The 25,142-nt window shown below is 42.3% G+C and overlaps 1 protein-coding gene across 1 annotated transcript; it reads left to right on the top strand.

Annotated features, from left to right (window-relative positions):
• The first annotated feature begins 4,571 nt into the window (after positions 1 to 4,571).
• On the top strand, positions 4,572 to 22,803 carry PIN4 (peptidylprolyl cis/trans isomerase, NIMA-interacting 4). Its single transcript, XM_008157614.3, has 4 exons — positions 4,572 to 4,692; positions 7,467 to 7,540; positions 22,133 to 22,252; positions 22,626 to 22,803. The coding sequence occupies exons 1-4, from the start codon at positions 4,650 to 4,652 to the stop codon at positions 22,782 to 22,784; spliced, it is 396 nt and encodes a 131-aa protein (XP_008155836.2). The 5' UTR covers positions 4,572 to 4,649; the 3' UTR covers positions 22,785 to 22,803.
• The last annotated feature ends 2,339 nt before the right edge of the window (positions 22,804 to 25,142 follow it).

Consider the following 25,142-nt stretch of genomic DNA (forward strand, 5'->3'; position numbering starts at 1 on the left):
GTCTGCTGTTGGATCTCTGTATAATATATTTTTTATTTCAGTCAGTGTATGTTTAATTTCTAGTTGGTCCTTTTTCATATCCTCAAGGGTCTCACTAAATTTATTGGCCTTTTCTAGGAAATTCTTGAAAAACCTTATAACCGTGGTTTTGAACTCTATATCCAGTCATTTGTTTTCCTCCATTTCTTTCATTTGTGATGTTTCTTTGTCTCCGCATTTTCGCTGCTTCCATGAGTTGGTAGGGTAGCTTTGTGTGCTAGGTGTCCTATATGGCCCAGTGGGTCGGCCTCCCCAGTTACCTGAGGTGGACACTCTTGGTGCACCACTTTGTGGACTGTGTGTACAGCCTTGTTGTAGTTAAGTCTTGATTGTTGTTGGTATCACTGGGAGGAATTGACGACAGGCTGTTGCAATGTTCCAGAGAATGTGCAAAAGGTTGTGGCAGCAGGGAAGAGAGTGGAGAATGAGCACAAGAAATGTTTGGTGAATCCTAGTAAAATGTTCATTGTTTATCGTAAAAATGATGAGAGGCAAGGGAAAAGATTTGTTTAGAAGGCAGAATCCATTGGACATTGAGACCAGTTCCTGAAGGTAAGAACACAGAAGACCTCTTCCCCACTGTCCCCTCTCTGCCTAGGTAACAATGCTGTGCCCACTGTCCCCCACCTACTCCATGTTCCTTCTCCTTGCCTTAGTGTTTCTGGGCTTGGGAGATTTGGCGGAGTAGGCAGAGGTGATCACTTTCCAGATTACTCAGAACCAACACACTGGCACATAAACCAGGGGCGCATTTATTTCTGTCCAATGGTGGCAGCGTAGCTTGGCCTTGGCATCTCTTGGACAGTGTCCCCTTGTGAGGCCTCTGGTCCCTGGGAAGCTGACTTGGAGAACATGCACCCAGAACAAAGGGAACTGGGTGTTCTTGGGTTTTATTTAGAGGGTGGCAAAGCATGCCATCATGCAGAGAGTACCAGCTTGGAAGTCAGAAAGACATGAGTTCAGAGCCCAACCCTGCCACCATCCTAGGATGTGAAACCTTGAAGACATTTCTTAACTTCTTTGAGCTTGTTTCTTCAGCTCTAACATGGCAATGGCGATTCTCTGCAATAAAACTTGTGAAAACTAAAAGATCATGAAGGGAAACCTCCAGGCTCATGCTACATATGCCATTTCTGTTGCTTGTTTTCCATTGTCTCAAATGAACACTGCCTTCGACAAAATCCACCTCACTAGATACTGAAATATTAGTGTCCTCCAGAAACTGTAGCTTTTTTTGCTTAAACATTACTAGATAAACATAGACACTTCTCTGGAGTCCTTTTTTAAAACCAGTTGCTCAAAACCTCATTATCTCATGCCAGGCACATTACAACAGCATGAAGAGGGACAGAAAGTTCTTCAGCCACTGAATGGGCTTAGGAGACACATCCATCCCATCAGCAATATACCTGCATCCATTTGCCATAATGGGTGCTTACTTTTGCATGTGGCTGATCTCATCCACAGTGTATTGATTTTTCCTGGTTTCAGTTTCCAAATGTGACCTTTTTCTACCCTTGTCCCCAGAGTCTGGGGCCCAGAGCTCCCCATGCATTGATCACCTCTGAATGGGATCAATTAGATTTCTGTTTTGTTGCTTCAAGCTCCCAGTTCAGAGTAAGCTCTGCTGGGATCTCCAATGGAAAAGAAACTGCAACCTTTGGTTGTGGAGCAGAGTGGGCAGGACAGTGAGTCTGGGTCAAGGTTTGTGAACCTCTTCCTGGAAAGAGAGCTGCCAGCTTCCCTTCCTGCTTTTCCTTGTTTAAGAAATGCATGGAAGTATCAGTCTGAAGAATCAGCCACATGCAAAAGTAAGCACCCATTATGGCAAATGGATGCAGGTATATTGCTGATGGGATGGATGTGTCTCCTATAATTAATAGAAAATACAGGGTCCCGGATTCGATTCCGGTCAAGGACACATGCACGGGTTGCAGGCTCGATCCCCGGGGGGGGGGGGGGGGGGGCGTGCAGGAGGCAGCCGATCAATGATACTCTCTCATCATTGATGTTTCTATCTCTCTCTCCCTCTCCCTTCCTCTCTGAAATCAATAAAAATATATTTTAAAAAAGAAAATACAACTGGCAGCCATTCCTGGCTCTGATTCATTGTGCATACTCCTGCAGTCATTATCATGGTTTCAAGGCTGAAGTTTTCTCCTCTCTGTCCCCTGCCTGTTCTTCTGTTCACTCTGCTCCACAGACTCCTCCACAGTCGGCCTACACAGACTGGTTCAGACTTAACCCTATATAGAAACTAGCTTTTTTGTTGTTTGTTTTACAAATAATGTTTATTGTCCTTTTTCTTGGGGAAAAAACCCATGCCAGTTGACATAAACATAATGTAAACAGAAAAAAATGAAAAATAGTCATCAACTCATATTCCAGAACTAACACTTAAGATTTTATTATATTCCCCCCTCCCCCATTTTTTATGATGAATACTACATAGTTGAGCTGGAACATGATTTTGTATCTGTCTTTGAAGTGCTTTTAACCCTGAAACCCCCAGCAGAAGTGTACGTATCCTTTACTCCTTTGAGCTAAGGGCCTTTAGGCATTGCTTTGGGCAAATTCAGCCACTTACACAGGCTTGCTTATTGCTGTTGTTGCTGTTATCTGCTAAAATGCACAGAGCTCTCACAATTGTTCCATATACTAAGCATTTGCCTGGCACATCAACCATTGAACACTGGGTTCTTCACTGGGATCTGAACTCTGCTTCGTTCCCACTCCAAGACTGCCATAACCAGTGGTTGCAGGAAAGGCTGTTCCCTATGAAAACTCAGATGTAAAGGTGCTTCGGGGCTCCGAATGAACTGATGAACATGTCTTTATCAAAGCCCACTCCACATCTCCCAGCTGGACTTGGCAAGTCAACACATGGGGCCTGTGGTATCCTCCTCCGAAGTGGGGGAGCAATGACCCCTTCTATGCTGAGTGTGCTTCCCAATCTGAAACAAGGTGTGCCCAAGATGTGCTGTGTCCAGAAATCACAGCAGCACAGCATGAGAAGGTTGCTTTTTATGTATGAGTTGGAGATGGGCATGATCTCAGAAATACCTGACCCACAGGTCTAAGCATAAAGCATCCCAAGTCCAACAAGGCTGTCTCCAAAAACTGAACTCTGAGCTGAACCACCTATAGGTTCTAGCTGGCAGTGGGAGCTGGCACAGCTATCTTGCAGAATGGAGGAAAAGCTCTAACCTTATATATGGGGGTTGTGGGTAAGGGGAGAAAGTGTAGGGACACAAATTCAAAACTCATTTACCTTAAGCTCTATGAACTAGTGATTTTTTATGTGTTTTACAAATATGAACTTAATTCTCTTAACACCCAGTAAATAGGTACTATTATCATGAACTCCATTTTACAGATGATGAAACTGAGGCAGAGAGGTGTGGTAACTTCAAGGTCACAGAGCTAGTAGCCACATGGTGCAGCAGGGATTTAAAGCAAGAATCCGGCGTTTAACTACTATATTATGCTGCACCATTATAGTAATTTTGGAAACTACACAACTACCTGTGCTAGCACCACTGGTCACATTTTACTGGGTAGCCTTCCTGTCCTTTAATGCATATATTATATGGTACACTATATACTTTTTCCCTTAGATTGACTTTTATATTTTGAACATTCTGCTCAAGAAACACACCTTCAACAAAGCACAAGACATTACATCAACAGTTCCAAATTCATTTTACAGACTTTATGCAATAAAAAGCCAAAAGCAGGTGAACCTAAGACTTGTCTAGCAATCAATGATTTAATAGTTGAAATTAGTTAATTTGATTTGCTCACATGACTAAGGTTTTTTTTCTTTCAATAAGGATACACTATATACTTTAAAAAGAGAAATATTCTACAGCTTGGTCTGTATTCTTAAGGGACATTTCCCATGTCTGTATTGTAAATGGCAAATATCCTTTACTGTGGTTGAAACATTATTTAAGCAATGCCCTACTGAGGGACATTGAGACTGCTTTCAATATTTCTCCATGACAGAGTTCTGCAGGAGGCAGAGAGGGTGATAGCCTTTTTTGAAAACTACCTTTTGAACACAATCAGCTACAGCTGCAAAATAAAATTTAAAACCTCAAGGGAGGCAGGACTTGTGTATACGAGGGAGCAGAAGGAGGGAGCAGCCACGGAGGCTCTTCCTGCTTTCCCTTTGTCTGGAGGCCACAAGGGATTGGTTAGAGCCGTAGGGACTGCAGAGGCCCAAGGCTTCCACTACGCACGCGTGGGAGAGGGGGGGGCGGAGGTAGGGGGAGCGGGGAAGCAGGGGAGCTGGCACAAATAAGGGCTTGAGAAAGAAGGAACGTAAAGCGCAGAGGCGGGGCTTCCTGCCTAACTCTACCTGTGACCTGCCCCCTCCACCACCCCGCCAGCCCAAGCTTCTTATTGGTCAGGCATCTTCAGTCCCATTGGTTCGAGAGCCAAAGGACTGTGTCTGCCCCAAGATATGCCTGCTCCCGGAGCCGCAGTAAAAACGGTCAGTTGTGATGCCGCTTTCAGGCATTTGTTTAGGACAGCCCGTAGGACCTGAAGGGGCTTTGTGGGGCCACCGGTACCGTTGAGAGTTCAATCAACATCAAGTTTCCAAGATGCCTCCCAAAGGAAAAAGCGGTTCTGGAAAGGGTGGAAAAGGTAGAGCGGACAAAGCAACTAGGGAGAATAGGGTTAGGTGGGTAGCGAGGGGAGGGAGCTGACCGGAGAACCCCGGGGCCCGAGATGGACGCAGCGGGTGGTCAGTGACTGACCTCGAGGTGATTAGAGACAATCAGTGTAGACTTCTCTGGAAAGCTTTAATTTAAAAAGCATGGAAATTAGATGGTAGATAGAAGAGGACAAAGGACTAAGAGAAAGTTTTGTTTGGGGAAAACTTGGAAATGAGGCTGATGTGAAGGGTCTGGTTGAATTACAGGCAAAGGTACCGAGGAGTGAGATTTAAGAAAAAAATGGGGTCCAGGAAAGAGGAGCAGTTGAGCTTTGAAGAGGAGAAGGGACATCTGATGCTTGAGGTCACAAGAAAAGCGATGGGGGTGAGGGTGGTTATAAAAACTGGGGCCAGAGAGGGGGAAGGGGTTGAGTTTGTAAGAGATCATACTTAATGCCTCAATTTCTTAGTAAAGTGGAAGGTAAGGGTAAGTTTTAAGACTGAGGGGCAAGGACTGAGTAGGGATCTTGAGAGGTAAAAGTTCGGAATGATCACAGAAGGTGATGGGAGAGGGAATGAAATACTAATAAAAAGGATTGCCCTGAGGGCCGAAAGCCTAAGATTGAAGGCTATGAATTTGTAGAGGACACATTCTACACAGTCATGATTTACCTAGTACCGAGCAGCAGGCACAATATAGGATTGAAAAGAGGTGTAGCCTTGAGCCTAGGTTGAGGTTTTGTTGGACAACGATAATAGAAAGCTAGCAACACAAGAGAAATAAGGGTGCTAGTGGGAAGGGACCAAGTTCAGATCGTGGCATCCAGAGTAGGAAGGGAAGAAGTCTGATAGTGCAGGGGAACATAGCTGGATAAAGGAACTGGAGGTGGGAGTGGTTTCTGTGAAGACGAAGAGTCAGTGTTGTGGGAATGAGGCATGAGAAAGCTAGAATTGGAAATTGTAGCCAGAGACTGAACTACTAGATCTGAGTGGCACAGTTTTCATCCTGTGCCTCTGGGAACAGGTGGCCTGGAGTAGAAGACATGAGCATTCGGGAGGGAGGTCCAGAAGTGTGAGGTTAGGTTGTTGGGTGATTCCTCAGTGTAGATGGTGAAATCATCTAAGATGATGGCAGAAATGAGACTGGAAAGGAAGCCTGAAGCTGCTTCCAAAGTTCTCAGTCAATCAAAGGGAGGGAGATGGCAGTCAGAAGATGACAGCATCCAGTGGGGGAGAGGATGGGATAACTGGAAGGCATCAGTGAATATACAGCAAACCCACTTAAGAGTTTGATGTAATAAAACTCCTTTGATAGTAATATGTTCTTAGGCATTTAGTGGTCAGAACAGTATTTTGGGTTCTCAGTTTAGTTGAAATTTTTTGAACAATTGTGTGTCAGGCACTCTGCTAGACATTGGAGAAACAAGTAAGATGGAGTCTCCTGATTAAAACATTTCAAGGGCTCCCTGTTACTTCTAGGATAAATTCCAAGTTTCTTAATGGGGCCTAAAGGCCCTCATGCCCTAACCCTCAGCCACTTCCCCTGGGCTCAATCTCACAGCATTCCCATCTCAGATTTGGCTTTATCCATAGTTTCCAACAAACCATGCAGTTTTTCCACTTTGGAGTATCCCCTCACCCTTGTTCTTTCTTTTTTTTTTTAAAAATATATTTTATTGATTTTTTACAGAGAGGAAGAGAGAGGGATAGAGAGTTAGAAACATCGATGATAGAGAAACATCGATCAGCTGCCTCTTGCACAACCCCTACTGGGGATGTGCCCGCAACCAAGGTACATGCCCTTGACCGGAATCGAACCTGGGACCCTTCAGTCCACAGGCCGACGCTCTATCCACTGAGCCAAACCGGTTTCGGCTCTTGTTCTTTCTTTACCTCATCAGTGCCTATACATCCAGGAAACCTCCCCTGACTGACTAAAATGTCCCGCTGTGCTTCCACAGCCCCCTGTCCATAGATCATAGATCATCTTCTGAAAATAATCTGTTTACATATCTGAGGGCAAATGAGCTCCCTGAAGGAAGGTACTGTGGCTTGTTCATCTTTGTATTCCCAGTGCCTGGAACTTAGTAGTTACTTAGGAAATGTTTATTTAACTGAACATTTAATCCAGCAATAGTTCTCAGTAACATGAGGCTCTAACATAAGTATACTGCCATCCACATAGAAGTTGACATTGTAGTAAAATGATATACTAGTAAAATGTAAGTTTCTGCCAATGGTTGTTAATCTGAATACTGATAACTTTTCTTAGGAAGCTATCAAGTAGGCAATGTAGTAGACTATGGGAATTTGGACATAAGTGTAATACTTAGCCAAATATGGGTAGTGGGAAATATCTTTAAAATATATTCTTGGATATTTTACATATTGGAATTATGAGTACTCAAATACATAGTTGCAGTGCTTATTGAAAATCTTACAAGAGCTCAGGGGTTTGCACTTAGAAGGCAGGATTTCAAATTGGGTCCAGAGAATCTGGACCAGGCTTCTGGCACTCTCATTCAACCATTAGCATCCTCACCCGTGTATCTATTTTTCAGTGAAGGGTTTCCATAGGGCACACATTTCCTGTTTTAAGAGAGGTGAGTCACAAATGAATTTAGCTTTATGTAGTTAAAGTGTCTGGCAGAGTTCCCTTTTTAAACTTGGTGCTATGACAGAAGCATCAACTCCTGATGTGTTGGACCTTTCTGTAAATATCAAGGTGCAGTTTAAATGAGTACCTGTTATCTCTTCTCTAAAGGAGGAGCAGCATCTGGGAGTGATAGTTCTGACAAGAAGTCTCAGGGTCCCAAAGGTGGTGGCAATGCAGTAAAGGTGAGTTACTGGTTCCTTTTTTTCCCATGTTAAATAAGAATAACATATGTACATGTGTTATTTTGGTGCACATAAAAGGAAAAAAGTTTGCTTAACTCATTCTAAGAGACTAGCCTTAGATAAGCCACTGATATAAAAGCAAGATAACACAAAATTGGAAACTATAGATCAATCTCACTTATGAAAAGTAATTCCTTTTAAATATTTTTTCAAATGCTTTCTCAGACATCCAGAATTTCTTCATACTTTAGTATTGTTTCTTAAATGTATTGTTAGATCTTACTAGTAAGTGAATGAATTAATTCTTAGGATAAAATATCTTATAAAACCAAAAGCTTAGGTAAATAGGCAGAGGCACAGGTTTCACTAGATAGCTACCCTGCTGGTAAGCTAAAAGCCAGGACCCTGACCATGAAAATGGGGGTGGGAGACAATCGCAATAATTACTTGAAGAGCTTGACCAAGTCTCAGAGGGGTGTCTGCCCTGGTAAAATATAATCTGCAAACAAAACTATACTACTTAGTACTGTTTAACAGGCCATTTTCCATGTTTCAGTCAGGATATGGGGTCCTATACTTTGAATCATTCATTCAATAAGGATTTAGTGACATCTGGCCTATGCCAAGCAGTGTACTAAGTTCTGGGTATTAAAAAACAAACAGCTCAGCTGGTGTGGCTCAGTTGGTTGAGTGTCAAGCCCATGCACCAGGAGGTCACAGGTTCGATTCCTGGTCAGGGCATATGCTTGGGTTGTGGGCTCAATCCACAGTAGGGGGCATGCAGGAGGCAGCCCATCAATGTTTCTCATTGATATTTCTCTCTCCTTCTCCCTTTCTTTCTCTGAAATCAATAAAAACATTTAAAAAAAAAAACAAAAAACAGAAAAGAGATTGTTTCTGTTATCCCAGTCTAGTTGGGACCAGTTAGGCAAAGAAATAAATTTTATCACTGTATGATTAGTGAAATTATATCATATAAATTCAACCATACACATGCAACCAGAGAGAGAGAGAGAGAGCAGGGGGCAGGGAAAAATAATATAAATAGTGAGGGCCATTCTTCCCACTTTTCTAGAGGGGATAAGATGGGAGACATGAATCTGCTTTTCTGTAGTTGACCTCCATTTTCACATGGACTTCCAACTCATGAAGTGGCATTTGGTATCCAAAGATAGGTTTTCATAAAACATGGCCTCCTAAATACAAACCAGCTAGTTCAATCAGGTGGTCAGCTGAAGAAGTGGCCATTGTTATAAAACAGGTGGAGAGACAAGTTATGTTGGGCTTAAGGAGGGCTGGCATATTGGTTTCCAGTATGGCATTTTCATAAGGGATGTTGTAGGATGATTTGGGCTATGTGTAGTTCTTATCTTACATGCAGACTTTTACAAGCACCTAACCTAAGGGACTGCTCCACTGCATATGGCGTCAAAGAGGCATCTTGCCCTTTCTGAACAAAAGTAAGTTCATTGGGACTCTACATGAACTATATGGAAAGGAGTGGCGTGGAAAATCTATTAGGGTTAAGCTTTTTCTTTAGAGATAATTTTAGACTCACATCCAATTGTAAGAAATTATACATGTGCCACTTACCCAGTTTCCTCCAATGGGTAGGTATCTTACAAAACTCTAGTACAATAGCACAACCAGGAGATGGACATTGATACGGTGAAGATACAGAGCCTTGTTTTTTAGTAGTTAGTTTTTATTTATTTTTACTATTTTTTAATTCTTCATTGTTGAAAGTATTACATATGTCCCCTTTTTTGCATATTGTCCTCTCCCAACCCCCACCCCAGCACTGTACTTCACCCCCCCCCCCCATTGTCTGGGTCTATTTGTTATACGTCCATGCATACAAGTTCTTTGGTTGATCTCTAAACCACTCCCCTACCCATCCTCCCTACCTTCCCTCTGAGGTTTGAAGGTCTGTTCGATGCTTCTATGTCTCTGGATCTATTTTTGTTCATCAGTTTATGTTGTTCATTATATTCCACAAATGAGTGAGATCATATGATACTTATCTTTCTATGACTGGCTTATTTCACTTAGCATAATGCTCTCCAGGTCCATCTATGCTGTTGCAGATAGTAAGAGTTATTTCTTTTTTACAGCAGCATAGTATTCCATTGTGTAGATATACCACAGTTTTTTAATCCACTCATTTGCTGATTCGCACTTAGGTTGTTTCTAAATCTTAGCTATTGTAAATTGTGCTGCTATGAACATAGGGGTGCATATGTTCTTTCTGATTAGTGTTTCTGATTTCTTGGGTTATATTCCTAGAAGTGGGATTATTGGGTCAAATGGGAGTTCCATTTTTAATTTTTTGAGGAAGCTCCATACTGTTTTCCACAGGGGCTGCACCAGTCTGCAATCCCACCAGCAGTGTTCCCTTTTCTCCACATCCTTGCCAGCACTTGTCATTTGTTGATGGTAGCCATTTTGACAGGTGTGAGGTGGTACCTCACTGTCATTTTGATTTGTATCTCTAGAATGATTAGTGACTTAGCATTTTTTCATATACCTCTTGGCCTTCTGTATGTCCACTTTCAAGAAGTGTCTATTTAGATCGTTTGCCCATTTTTTCATTGGATTGTTTATCTTCCTTATGTTAAGTTGCATGAGTTCTCTATATATTTTGAGATTAAACCCTTATCAGAGATAACACTGGCAAATATGTTCTCCCATGCAGTGGGCTTTCTTGTTGTTTTGTTGATTATTTCTTTTGCTGTACAAAAGCTTTTTATTTTGATGTAGTCCCATTTGTTTATTTTCTCTTTAGTTTCCATTGCCCTAGGAGCGGTATGGTTGAAGCGGTATGCTTCTGCATATGTCTGAGATTTTGCTGCCTATGGAGTATTCTAAAATTTTTATGGTTTCCTGTCTTACATTTAAGTCCTTTATCCATTTTTGTGTATGGTGTAAGTTGGTGGTCTAGTTTCATTGTTTTGCATGTATCTGTCCAATTTTGACTTCATTGTATGCTCTTTCCTCCTTTGCCAAATATTAATTGACTGTATTGGTGTGGGTCAATTTCTGGTGTCTCTATTCTGATCCATTGGTCTATATGTCTGTTCTTGTGCCAGTACCAGGCTGTTTTGAGAACAGTGGCTTTGTAATACAGCTTGATATCTGGTATTGTGATCCCTCCAACTCTGTTCTTCTTAGTATTGCTGCAGCTATTTGGGGTCTTGTTTTATTCCCTATAAATTTTTGGAGAGTTTATTCTACATCTGTGAAATATGCCATTCTTATTTTAATGAGGATTGCACTTGAGTCTGTAGATTGCTTTGGGTAGTATGGACATTTTAATGATGTTGATTCTACTAATCTATGAACATGGTATATTCTTCCACTTGTTTATATATTTCTCTATCTCTTTTCTCAACATCCTGTAGTTTTCCGAGTACAGGTCTTTTACCTCCTTAGTTAAGCTTATTCCTAGGTATCTTAATTTTTTTGGTGCGATGGTAAATGGAATTGTTTTTTTTTTTAGTCTCTCTTTCTGTAATTTCACTATTGGTGTATAGAAATGCCTTAGACTTCTTTGTGTTAATTTTGTATCCTGCTATATTGCCAAATTCATTTATTAAATGTAGTAGTTTTTTTTATGGAATCTTTAGGGTTTTCTATGCACAATATCATGCGAATAATGACAGTTTTACTTCTTTTCCATTTGGATACCTTTTATTTTCTCTTCTTGTCTGATCACTATGGCTAGCACTTCCAGTATTATGTTGAACAGGAGTGGTGAGAGTGGGCATCCCTGTCTTGTTCCTGTTCTTAGGGGAAATGGTTTTAGTATTTGCCCACTGAGTATGATGTTGGCTGTAGGTTTGTCATATAAGGCTTTTATTATGTTGAGGTTATGATCCCTCTATTCCCATTTGGCTGAGAGTTTTTTTTTTTTGTTTTTTTTTTTAATATATTTTATTGACTTTTTACAGAGAGGAAAGGAGAGGGACAGAGAGCTAGAAACATCGATGAGAGAGAAACATCGACCAGCTGCCTCTTGCACACCCCCTACCGGGGATGTGCCCGCAACCAAGGTACATGCCCTTAACCGGAATCGAACCTGGGACCTTTCAGTCCGCAGACCGACGCTCTATCCACTGAGCCAAACCGGTTTCGGCAAGGCTGAGAGTTTTTAATCAAAAAAGGGTGTTGGATTTTGTCAAGTGGTTTTTCTGCATCAATTGATATAATCATGTGATTTTTGTCTTTCAATTTGTTTATGTGATGTATTACATTTATTGATTTGAAGATATTGTACCGGGCTTGCATTCCCAGAATAAATCCTACTTTGTCATGGTGTATGATGTATTGCTGGATTTTTAATGTATTGCTGGATGCAATTTGTTAATATTTTGTTGAGGATTTTAGCATCTATGTTCACCAGGGATATTGGCCTGTAATTCTCTTTCTTTGTGGTGTCTTTATCTGGTTTTGGAATTTTGGTAATGCTGGCTTCATAGAAAGAGCTTGGAAGTGTTCCTTCCTCTTGAATTTTTTGGAATAGTCTGATGAGGATAGGCTTTAGTTCTTCCTTGAATGTTTGGTAATACTCCCCTGACCAGGGCTTTTGTTAAGTTAATTACTGCTTCCATTTCATCAGTAGTTATTGGCCTATTCAGGTTTTCTGATTCTTCTTGATTGAGTTTTGGATGATTGTATTTTTCTAAGACTATGTCCATTTCATCTAGGTTGTCTAGTTTTTTGGAATAGAGTTGTTCCTAGTATTTTTTAACAATCCTTTGTACTTTTGTGGGGTCAGTTGTTACTTCACCTCTTTCATTTCTGATTTTGTTTATTTGGGTCCTCTCTCTTTGCTTCTTGGTGAGCCTAGCTAGAGGTTCATCAATCTTTTTTATCCTTCCAAAGAATCAGTTCTTGGTTCTATTGACTTTTGTATTTTTTGTTGTTGTTTCTATGTCATTTATTTCCTCTTTGATCGTTATTATTCTTCCCTTATACTTACTCTGGGCTTTTATTGTTGCTCTCTTTCTAATTCTTTAAGTTGTAGGGTTAGATAACTTATTTCCAGTTTTTCTTATGGGTTTTTTTTTTGTGTGTGTGTATGTTTTTGTTTTGTTTTGTTTTTAGGTACGCTTATAGTGCTATGAACTTTCAGGCTTGCTTTCACTGTGTCCCATAGATTTTGGATTGTTGTGTTTTCATTGTCCTTTGTTTCCAGGATGTTTTTTATTTCTTCTTTGATCTCTTGTAACCCAATCATTGTTTAATAGCATGCTATTTAGCCTCCATATGTTTGATTGTTTTTTATTGTAATTGATTTCTAATTTTATGCCATTTGATTTGATAAGATGCTTGATATTATTTCAGTCTTCTTGAATTTGTAGAGACTTAGTCTGTGTCCTAATATGTGGTCTGTCTTTGAAAATGTTCCATGTGCAAGTGAGAAGGATGTATATTCTGTAGCTTTGGGATGAAATGTTCTGAAGATGTGAATTAGTTCCATCTGATCTAGTGAGTCATTTTGGATTGCTGTTTCTTTGCTAATTTTTTTGTATAGAAGATTTATACAGTGATGTCAATGGGGTATTAAAGTCCCTTACTATGATTGTATTGCCGTCGATCTCTCCCTTGATATCTTCCAGAAGGTTTTTTATGTATTTGGGTGCTCCTGTATTGGGTTCATGTATGTTTACTGGATTTATATCCTGTTGTTTTATCAATCCCTTTAGTAATATGAAGTGGCCTTCCTTATCTCTGGTTATGGCCATTACTTTGAGGTCTATATTGACAGAGATAAGTATTGCTACCCCAGCTTTTTTTTTTTTTTTCATTTCCATTTGTTTGAAAAAAAATTTTCCCATCCCTTCCCTTTCAATCTGTGTGAGTCTCTTGTTCTGAAGTGGGTCTCTTGTAGACAGCATATATATGGGTCATGTTTTCTTATCCATTCAGCCACCCTATGTGTTTTGATTGGAGCATATAATCCATTTATGTTTAAGGTTATTATAAATAGGTACTTGTTTGTTACCATTTTTATTCTTTATGTTTGTGTTTCTTCTTCTCTTTCTATTCCTTCTTCTTACACCAGTCCCCTTAGGATTTCTTGCATTGCTGGTTTGGTGGTAATAAACTCCCTTGGCCTGTTTTTTGTCTGCGAAGCTCCTGATTTCACCTTCAATTTTGAATGATAGCCTTTCTGGATAGAGTATTCTTGGATTCAGCCCTTTGTTTTTCATTACTTTATATATTTCATTCCATTCCCTTATGGCCTGATGTGTTTCTGTTGAGAAATCACTTGATAGTGTAATGGGAGATCCCTTGTAGATAACTTTCTGTCTCTCTCTTGCAGCTCTTAAGATTCTTTCTTTGTCATTAACATTTGCCATTGTAATTACAACATGTCTTGGTGTGAGTCTTTTGGGGTTCATCTTGTTTCAGACTCTTTGTGCTTATGTGAATCCCCCCAAGTCAGAGTTTTCTCTCATTATTTCTTCAAATAGGTTTTCTATTCCTTGCTCAGCTTCTACTCCTTGTGTACCCCTATTATGCATATGTTACTTCGTGTCATGTTGTCCCAAATCTCCCTTAAATTCTCCTCCAGCTTTTTACATTTTTTCCCAATTGCTGTTAAAATTGGTGTTTTCTCTACCCTGTCTTATAACTGGCTGATTCAGTCCTCAGCTTCTTCTAGTCTATTGTTGAAATCTTCCAGGGTGTTTTCTCCCCCCCTCAGGCAAAACATGTGAAAATAATGGCGCGATGAGTATGAGAGGGGAACAAGGAGGGATTCTAGGGCAATAGGAACATTCTGTATCCTGATACAGTGGTCACATGGGTGTACAGATACACGAAACACTGAATCAGAGACATGTTCTCTACAGCTGTACCAAATGATTGATCTCAGTTAAAGCACATAAGGTTCTTCCAGGGTGTTCTTTATTGCAGATATGTCATTCTTCATTTCCCTCTTGATTCTTATACATGTTGGTGAATTTTTCATCCAGATGTTTGAGCATCCTTGTAACCATTACTTTTACTCTGAATTCTTTCTCTGACAAATTGCTTGTCTCCATTTCATTTAGTTCCCTTACTGGCAATTCCTCCTTTTCTTGCCTTTGGGAAATGTCTCTCCATTTTTGCGCTCCCTTTGTAATTGTTTCTATGTAATGTGAATTGCTGACACTTTCTGGCCCTGGGAAACCTGCTTGTGGTCCGAGAGGTTGAAGCCCTTAGCAGTCCAATGATACAGGACTTCTTAGCACAGAGGCTGGGTCTGCCTTGAGTCTCACACCTTTATTGTCTCTGGCATGCATATTACTACGTGGCTCCAGCATCCATGACTAGATGGTGCCTTAGGACCCTCTGGCTTGCCCCATCAGCTGGGTGCTTGGCATGGCACTGGGCTGAGTGTCTCCAGCTCACACTATCAGTGTGGTCCTTAGGGCTGGGTGGGGCACTGGGCCAGGTGTCCCAGCTCGTACCTTTGGCACAATCCTTGGGGCTGGGTGGGATGCCGGGCCAGGGGTCCTCAGCTCACACTGTCAGCATGGTCACTGTGGATGTCTGGGAGCCGGCAAAGTAGGGTGCCACTTACTACAGGAGCGTGGCAGTGGTCCCTTGTGAGTTATGGTTGGTGAACAGCTTCCTGCTCAGTTTCAGGGTGGTATCCAAGTGCAGTCTAGGTGTTGTTGTGGCTGCGCTACTGGCCTCCACTGCTCCCACCTTCAAGATGGTGTGGGCTCTGTACCTAAGCCGCACTCAGCCTGGGAGTGCCTGTGGCAGTAGCTGGGAGAGCCTGATCCACCAGTCCCCATTTCTCCTGTGAGATCTAACTATCCCTTGCTCACCCCCCCACACACACCACACACGTCCACACACTACCCTCTCACTCCATTACACTCTCTCCCTCACTGCTGTCCTCCTGGCCGCCATTTTGGATCTCCTACAAAGCCTTTTTGTGATCTCTGGTATTCCTCCTGTTGCCCTTTTATAACTACACCTTCCTCCTTCCTACTCCTACCTCTGCCTCCTCCTTTAACCCCTGGGAGCATGTAATGTGATTTCCATTTCTGAATTTTATCATTTCAAAAATGTTATATGAATGGCATGATACAATTTGGGGATTGGCTTTTTTCACTCAGAATAATTTTCTGAAGATTATATTCCAGTTGTGTGTCTCAATAGTCTGCTCCTTTGTTTTGCAGAATAGTGTTCCATGGAATGAAAGTGCCTTAGTATGTTTAACTCTTCACCTGCAGGAGGACACCTGGGTTGTGACCAGTGTTTTTGAAGGCCCTAGCAGGGGAGGCACTTGGAACCCTCCAGCCTTTTAGGGTCTAGGCTCCTTCCACATCCTCCCATTCTGTTTAAACCCCATTCCTAAGCCCCTGTCACTAGACTGTCCAGATTCTAAAATCCACCTGCTGACCAGAGCTTCCCTCTTTTCCCTTCACTTCCTGTCTCCCCCAATCCTGACCTCTTCTCCTCACACGGACCTCCAGGCCCCCTGGCCCCCTTGTTCTCCCCCATTTCTCCCAGGCTTCGTGTCTGTTCTTCAAGCCCCCTATGTCCTGTAACCTGGAGATTAGATCAAAGGTTTGACCATGATTAAAGAGCCCCAACTTTTTTTTTCCTTTTGGTTATCCTCTGAATCCACCTGCAAAAACTACATCTCAGGATCAATCCAGTGGTCTACTTTCTTTACACTTAAAGCCAGAACTGCTGGACCCTACTGGAGAATCCCATGGCCTTGGGTGTTTAGTCTACTACTTCCTGGTCTCTAACCTCACCTAAGGCCCTCAGTACTGCCCAGCATCCCTTTGCCACTCACCTCAAGCCATTAATACCTTGCTCTAATGCTTCTCACCCCTAGTGTACATCAAATTGAACTGGAGAGCTTCTAAAACTACCAATGCTTAGCATAGGGTCCCATTCCAGACCAGGTGCCTTAGAATCTCGGGAGGGTGGGGCCTAGACTGTGATATTGTTTTTTAGAAGCTCTGGGGGTGATTCTGCTGTGCTGGCAGGGTTGGGAAACACTGATCCAGTCTCACAGGGTTAGTGTGAGGATTTCATGTGATAATGAACAGAGAGCACTTAGCATAGCCTGGCCGGTGTGGCTCAGTGGTTGAGTGTCGACCTATGAACCAGGCGGTCTATTCCAGGTCATGGCACATGCTGAGTTGCAGGCTTGATCCCCAGTGTAGGGTATGCAAGAGGCAACTGATCAATGATTCTCTCTCATCATTGATGTTTCTATCTCTCTCCCTCTCCCTTCCTCTCTGAAATCAATAAAAATATATATTAAATAATAATAATAATAATAATAATAAAGCACTTAGCATAGTGCCTAGCAAATATTAGGGACTCAGGAATTTTTATTTATTCTTCTTTCTGTAGTTATTTATTTTATTTTTATTTCATTTTTTTTATAAATCTCTATTGTTGAAAGTATTACATATTCCCCCTTTTCCCCCCATTTACCACCTCCAGCCTGCTCCTGCCTTCCTACCCCTGCCCCAGGCCTTCACCACCCTATTGTCTGTGTCCATGAGTTATGCATATATGCATACAAGGTCTTTGATTGATTACTTCCCACCCATCCATCCGCTCCCACTTTCCCTCCGAGATTCCTCACTCTGTTCCATGCTTCCATGTCTCTGGATCCACTCCATTCACCAGTTTATTTTGTTAATTAGATTCCACATATGAGTGAGATACTTGTCTTTTTTTGACTGACTTATTTCACTTAGCATGATACTCTCCAGGTCTCTCCATGCCTTCCCAAAGAGTAAGAGATTCTTCTTTTTTACTGCTGTATAGTATTCCGTGCTATAAATGTACCACAGCTTTTTTATCCACTCATCTTATGATGGGCACTTGGGCTGTTTCCAGATCTTAGCTACTATAAATTGTGCTGCTATGAACATAGGGGTGCATACATTCTTTCTGATTGCTATTTCAGGTTTCTTAGGATATATTCCTACAAGTGGGATCCCTGTGTCAAATGGCAATTCCATATTTAAGTTTTTGAGGAAACTTCATACTGTTTTCAGTAATGGCTGCACCAGTCTGCATTCCCATCAGCAGTGTACTAGGGTTCCTTTTTCTCCACATCCTCGCCAGCACTTGTCATTTGTTGATGATAGCCATTCTGACCGGTGTGAGGTGATAACTCATTGTCATTTTAATTTGCATCTCTCTAATGATCAGTGACTTTGAGTATTTTTTCATGTCTCTTGGCCATCTGCATGTCCACCTTGGAGAAGTGTATTTAGGTCCTTTGCCCATTTTCATTTTTTTAATTTATTTTTTATTTTTTTATTGCTTAAAGTATTACATGTAGTAGTACATATATATCCTTTTTTCCCCCCATTGACCTTCCCCCAGCCACATGCCCTCATCCCACCCCCCCGTGTCTTGTGTCCATTGGTTGTGCTTATATACATGCATACATGTCCTTTGGTTGATCTCTTCCCCCCCTCCCCAACACTCCCCTGCCTTCCCGCAGTAATTTGACAGTCTGTTCGGTGCTTACTGCCTCTGTACCTATCTTTTTGTTCATCAGGTTATAATGTTCTTTATTTTCCATAAATGAGTGAGATCATGTGGTATTTTTCTTTCATTGCCTGGCTTATTTCACTTTTTAATTGTGTTGTTTGTTTTCCTTTTGTTAAGTTGTATGAGGTCCTTATATATTTTGGATATTAACCCTTTATCAGATGTATCATTGCCAAATATATTCTCCCATACAATGGACTCTTTTTGTTTTATTGATGGTTTCTTTTGCTGTGAAGCTTTTTATTTTGATGTAGTCCCATTTATTTACTTTCTCCTTAGTTTCCTTTGCCCTAGGACCGTGGTGGGCAAACTGCGGCTCGCGAGCCACATGCGGCTCTTTGGCCCCTTGAGTGTGGCTCTTCCACAAAATACCACAGCCTGGGAGAGTCTATTTTGAAGAGGTGGCGTTAGAAGAAGTTTAAGTTTTAAAAATTTGGCTCTCAAAAGAAATTTCAATCGTCGTACTGTTGGTATTTGGCTCTGTTGACTAATGAGTTTGCCGAGCACTGCCCTAGGAGATGTATCCATAAGCATATTGTCTGGGATTTTGCTTTCTACGGTTTCTTCTAGAATTTTTATGGTTTTCTGACTTAGAAGTCTTTTATCCATTTTGAATTTATTTTTATGTATGGTGTAAGTTGGTTGTCTAGTTTCATTTTTTTGCAGGGACTCAGTAATTTTTAAATATTGTTATAATTTTCACAAGAAACAGATGGTGAGTCCAGAACTCATTGGCTTTCCAGCCCCCTATCAACAAAATTATCTTCACCTGCATCGCTCTGCAGTCTCTCCTTCCCTTTCTTCCTTTGAGGCCACTGGTTTTTCAGATAGTACTTTGAATGCCAAACCTTGCTCTTTCATTTTTCTCCACCCACTTTCTTTGCTCTGTCTTCAACCTTTCCCTCTTCAGAGGATCTTTCCCTCCATTCTGTAAAGTACACTCAGTGATCTTTAAAATATATACGTGTCTGTGACCCTTTTCCTCTGACCAGAGCCCTTTCTCCTTTTGTAACTCAGTTGAGGGAGAACTCTACATCCATTCCCTTCCCATTTCCCATTACCTTCCTCAGTCAGCCTGCTGCAGTCTGGCTTCTGCACATTATCAATCTTTCGAAACTACTTTTGCTAAGGTCATCGATCACTTACTGCTAAACTGATTGTGCTTCTTACCTGACCACTCTGCAGCATTTAACATGTTGACCATTTCCTCTTTGAAACTTTCTCATACCTTGGTTCCTGTTAACACATCTTCCTCTCCCACCCACCTGGACCTTTCTTTTTATTGTGCTTGTTGAGCTTCTTTTTTTGCTTATTGCTTAAATATTGATATTCTCCAAGGATGTATTTAGCCTAGTCTCCTCCTCATCTCATTCTACTTATCCTCCCTGGGTAACAGCATCACCTTCTGTAGCGTCAGCTACTCCCTCCATGCTGATTGCTCCCAAATTCTCTCTGTAGCTTGGCACTCTTCTGAGATGCTAGTTTTATACAGTTGCCAGTTGGTCAGTCATACTTACAAACCCCACATGTACTCATTATGTCTAATCTGTCAAACTGTCCAAATCAGAATATGTATATCTATACTAATAAAAGGGTAATATGCTAATTAGACCGGGAGACCTTCCGGACAAAGCCACGGTGGCAGGGCCAAGGCAGAGGTGGTTAGGGGTGATCAGGCCAGGAGGGGAGTACAGTTGGGGGTGATCAGGCTGGCGGGGGTGGGGGCAGTTGGGGGCGAGCAGGCCGGCAAGGGGGGGGCAGTTGGGGGCATTCAGGCCAGCAGGGTGGGGGCAGTTGGGGGCGAGCAGGCAGGCGGGGGTGGGGCAGTTGGGGGCAAGCAGGCTGGCAGGCAGAGTGGTTAGGGGTGATCGGGCAGGCAGACAAGTGAGTGGTTAGGAGCCAGCAGTCCTGGATTGTGAGGGATGTCCCCCATGGGGTCCCAGATTGGAGAGGGTGCAGGCCAGGCTGAGGGACAACCCCCCTGCCCATGCATGAATTTTGTGCACCGGGCCACTAGTTCAAATATAAAATGGCAGGTGGTATCCCCATTCTGTGATCATGAATGTTGTGTGCACCTTCCCAGTAATTGAACCAGAAGATTGCTTTGGGAATGTGGAAGCAGAAAAGGTGCGGGGTGGGGTGGGGGGGGGCAGTCTAGAAGCTGTTTTAGCCAGACTGAGTGAGGTCTAATGAACAGTCCTAGTGTCCAGATCACTTGTCCCTGTCTTTCCTAGACATTGCTAGACACATTCTATAGAAGTTTGCCACTTTGAGCCCTGCTTTTTGACACATTCTTTCCTTTGCTGTGTTCCTATCTCCTGTGCAGCTCCTCTAGTCACGAAGCTACTCCTGTGGGTCTAGGATCCCCTTACCCCCAATTTTAGTAGTTGAACAATGAGGACAACCTTGGTTTGCTTGTCTCTAAATTCATAAGGCAGACACCTTTAGCCCCACCCCAGTGTATCACCTACAATATGAAATAACAGATTCTATTTGAATAGGAAATGAGAAATCCTGTAAAACATATCTTGACAAAATCATTTTTAAGGATATATTGATTTTTTTTTAAACATGGCTTTAGAGGCCCGGTGCATGAATTCGTGCATGGGTGAGGTCCTGGGGGGTGGGGATGTGATCGGCCCTCCAGGTGGGCAGTGGGATGCCCTTGCCAGCCCAGGATCTGGATCCATCCCACTGACATTTGCGCCATTGTCAGGAGCCACCTGGCGGCCACTTTCATATCCTTTCTTCCTTGCAGAGTGTCTAGGGAGGGAAAGCGGCCACGGTGCCCAAGGGCAACTTCCAGGAGGCCAGTGGCGCTGTCAGGATCGTGCCCGTGGCACTGGTCCATTGGAGCCTGGCCTGTTTCTCTGGAGATTGGACCTGCAGGACTACTGGGGGAGTGAGTGGCTGCGGCTGAGCTGGTGGGCGCCAGGATGGGTTGGTCAGCTGAGCGGTGCTCCCACTGTGGGACCACCAGGGGGCAGCTCCTGCATTGAGCTTCTGCCCCCTGGTGGTCAGTGCATGTCATAGCGACTGGTCATTCAGTCGTTCCGGTCATTCAGTCGTAATGGTTGCTTAGGCTTTTATATATACATAGATAGGTCAAATTTGATTACTTCTATGAGGTTGAATATTCTTAACCAGTTAACTGATATGAGTCCAAAGACACTTTTATCTCACATCTATAGACGCTTATGGCATACAAAGGATTAACAGTCAACATAAGATAATTATTCAAAGTGTTGAATTGTGGGGAGGCTTTATACATTGTGCCTCTTTTGGTAAAAAGTATTTCTTAGTGGTGCCCTGGCTGGTGTGGCTCAGTTGGTTGGGGCCTTGTCCCATACACTGAAGGTTTCAGGTTCGATTCCCAGTCAAGGCACATACCCAGGTGTGATTCAATCCTTGGTCAAGGCACCTGCAGGAGGAAGCTGGTCGATGTTTCTCTCTCTCTCTCTCTCTCTCTCTCTCTCTCTCTCTCTCTCTCTCTGTCTTTTCCTCCCCTCCCTCCCTTCCTCTCTCTAAAATTAATAAAAAATAAGTATTTCCTAGTGGGGTTTTTTTTCAAATCATCCCCACTCTGATGAAATAATAGCCTTTATTGAATGCTAGCTGTAATATCTCAATCTTCACAAACCTATGAGGACACGTAAGTACTGTTACCATCTCAGTGCACAAATGAGGAAAACAGAGGTTTAAAGACATGCTTAAGGCCACACAGCAGATTTGGGATTTGACTCCAGGACCCCAAATTTCAACCATTATCGTGTTTCTTCTTCCTGTTACCACTGAGGTACCTGGTAAAAGATGGGAGCTTCCCATAGCCAGGTACCTGTTTTCCATGTAAATTGGGGTCCCAAGATACTGTCTTGTTATGCAAAATGGGTTTCTGGTCATTGCCCCATGTGGGCAGACTTCTAGGATTTCCCATTGCCATGAGCTAATGTGATTTTTCACTAGTGAGGGTAATCCAGACATGACTGCTGTACTGTGAAGAAATGAATTGTTTGCATCTCCAGGTATTATGTGAATATACTTTTTTCCTTGTAGGTCAGACACATTTTGTGTGAAAAACATGGAAAAATCATGGAAGCCTTGGAAAAGTTAAATTCTGGAATGAGATTCAATGAAGTGGCCACACAATATAGTGAAGATAAAGCCAGGCAAGGGGTATGGTGCTATTATCATTTACAATGATCTTTCCCCCAGCAGTAGGGATTAATGCTATGTTATGCCATTAATTTTAGCCATGTCTTGGTTTAAAGATCTTAAAAACAGAAGTGTCCAGCTTGTGGACAGATGAATACAGGTCACCTATATCTAAATCTTGGCATGACCAAACTTACACAGCTGACAAATACCCAGCATCATTGTGAGTGCTTGTATGTTCAGTGCAGGCTGGACCTCTTCCACCCATTTGTCCTTGTCTAGCCTACTTCTTTACAGCCCATATGAATAACTCAGAAACCTTAGCATTCAAGCTACAGTAGAACTGTTCTCTCTTCAGAGCCTCTTGGCATCACATATCTTTTGGGTTTTTCAGGGCGACTTGGGTTGGATGACCAGAGGGTCCATGGTGGGACCATTTCAAGAAGCAGCATTTGCATTGCCTGTAAGTGGGCTGGACAAGCCTGTGTTTACAGACCCTCCAGTTAAGACAAAATTTGGATACCATATTATTATGGTTGAAGGCAGAAAATAAAATTGTATGGAACACTGAATATGTTTTATACATTCTGTTTATTTCTTTAAAAGGTATTGAATAATCCTTGTATTTTATTAACTATGTCATTGTGGGTTTTTAAATGCAAAATTGCTGTCAGAGAGGAGGAGGGGACTGGATGAAAGAAGGTGAAGGGATTAGCCAAAGAACATACATGCATAACCCATAGACACAGACAACAGTGTGGTTCCAGAGGGAATGGGGGTGGGGGCTAGATGGAGGGGGGCAAATAGGGTGAAAATGAGGACATCTGTAATACTGTCAACAATAAAAATTTAAAAAATCAGGTGTGTAAAGGTTTGTATACACTACAGTAGGTATTCAGTTGGTGGTTCTCAATGATGAGTCAAGCAGACCCATTTTAACCTGTCATTCCTTTCCTCCCAGAACTAATTTATCTGATTCTCAGTATATGCCATAAGTTAATTTAGAAACCATCTCTAGGGGAGCTAAGTGTCAGCTCACACTATTCACACATTGAATTGGGCCTCAAAAAGACAGATTAGGCCCAGCCAGCATGGCTCAGTGGTTGAGCATCGATCTATGAACCAGTAGGTCACAGTTTGATTCCCGGTCAGGGCACATGCCCAGGTTGCGGGTTTGGTGCCCAGTAGGAGGGTGTGCAGGAGGCAGCCGATCAATGATTCTCTCTCATCATTGATGTTTCTATCTCTCTCTCCCTCTCCCTTCCTCTCTGAAATCAATAAAAATATATTTTAAACTAGAGGCCCAGTGTACAAAATTCGTACACAGGGAGGGTGGTGTCCCTCAACCCAGCCTACACCCTCTCCAATCTGGGACCCCTCAGGGGATTTCCGACTGCTGGTTTAGGCCCGATCCCTGCAGTCAGACATCCCCCTCACAATCTGGGACGGCTGGCTCCTAACCACTCGCTTGCCTGATTGCCCCTAACTGCTTCTCCCTGCCAGCCTGATCGCTCCCTAACTGCTCCCCTGCCGGCCTGATTGACACCTAACTGCTCCCCTGCCGGCCTGATCGCCCACAACTGCCCTCCCCTGCCGCGATCCACCTCCTCTGCTGGGACCCGCCTCCGCTGTGCACGCGGCCATCTTGTGACGACGTTGCACGAGGGTGTTGCGCGAGGGCATGACACCACCTAGGCTTTTATTATATAGGATGATGATAAAATGAAAACCACCACGACTTTGTAGTTATGACTATCAATAGTATTTTGAGATAGCTGCAATAACTATGAAATCTGATTTCTATTGGTGACAAAGTCACAGGTACTGCTAATACTTCTGCATTTTGTTGCCTGCATTCAGATATCTGAATTCTATTCGTGAACTTCAGTTTTCAAATCCCTGCTTTAGATACCATTTGAATGATTTACTGTGGGCATGTACTTTTCTCCCCAAATTTGGGTCATGATACACATTCAAACAAGAACCATTTTGTGTTTTCAGTGAGAAAGGGATACACCACTGAATGACAGGGCATCGTTCTGAGAAATACATTGTTAGGCAGTTTAATTGTTGTACCAACATCACAGTGCACTTAAACCTAGATTGTATAGCCTACTACACACTTTAGGCTGTATGGTACAGCCTATTGCTCCTAGGCTACAAACCTATACAGCATGTTACTGAATACTGTAGAGTATTGTAACAAAATGATATTTGTGTATCTAAACATAGAAAATGTACAGTAAAATAATGGTATAAAAGAAAAAATGGTACGCATTTTCGGGGCGCTTACCATGAATGGAGATTGCAGGACTGGAAGTTGCTCTGGGTGAGTCAGTGAGTTAGTGGTGAGTGAATGTGAAGGCCTAGGACCGTGGTCGGCAAACTGCGGCTCGTGAGCCACATGCGGCTCTTTGGCCCCTTGAGTGTGGCTCTTCCACAAAATACCATGGCCTGGGCAAGTCTATTTTGAAGAAGTGGCGTTAGAGGAAGTTTAAGTTTAAAAAATTTGGCTCTCAAAAGAAATTTCAATCGTTGTACTGTTGATATTTGGCTCTGTTGACTAATGAGTTTGCCGACCAATGGCCTAGGACATTGCACGACTGTAGACTTATAAACAATGTACCCTTATATTATACTAAATTTCTAAAACATGAGATTAAATCAAGCACAAGTGAAAATGATGCAATCAAGAGACATAGTAAACATGAGATATACAAGGCTGCTGCCAGCCTAACATACTCTTTTATAGCAAACATTTTTTACAAATAGAAAGAGTACACTCTAAAATAATGGTAAATAGTAAATACATAAACCAGTAACATAGTCTCTTGATATCAAGAATTATGTACCATACATAATTGTATGTGCTATGTATTTTTATACAACTGGCAGCATAGGTTTGTTTACG

This window comes from Eptesicus fuscus, chromosome 1, assembly GCF_027574615.1.
Source record: "Eptesicus fuscus isolate TK198812 chromosome 1, DD_ASM_mEF_20220401, whole genome shotgun sequence".
Lineage (NCBI taxonomy): Eukaryota > Metazoa > Chordata > Mammalia > Chiroptera > Vespertilionidae > Eptesicus > Eptesicus fuscus.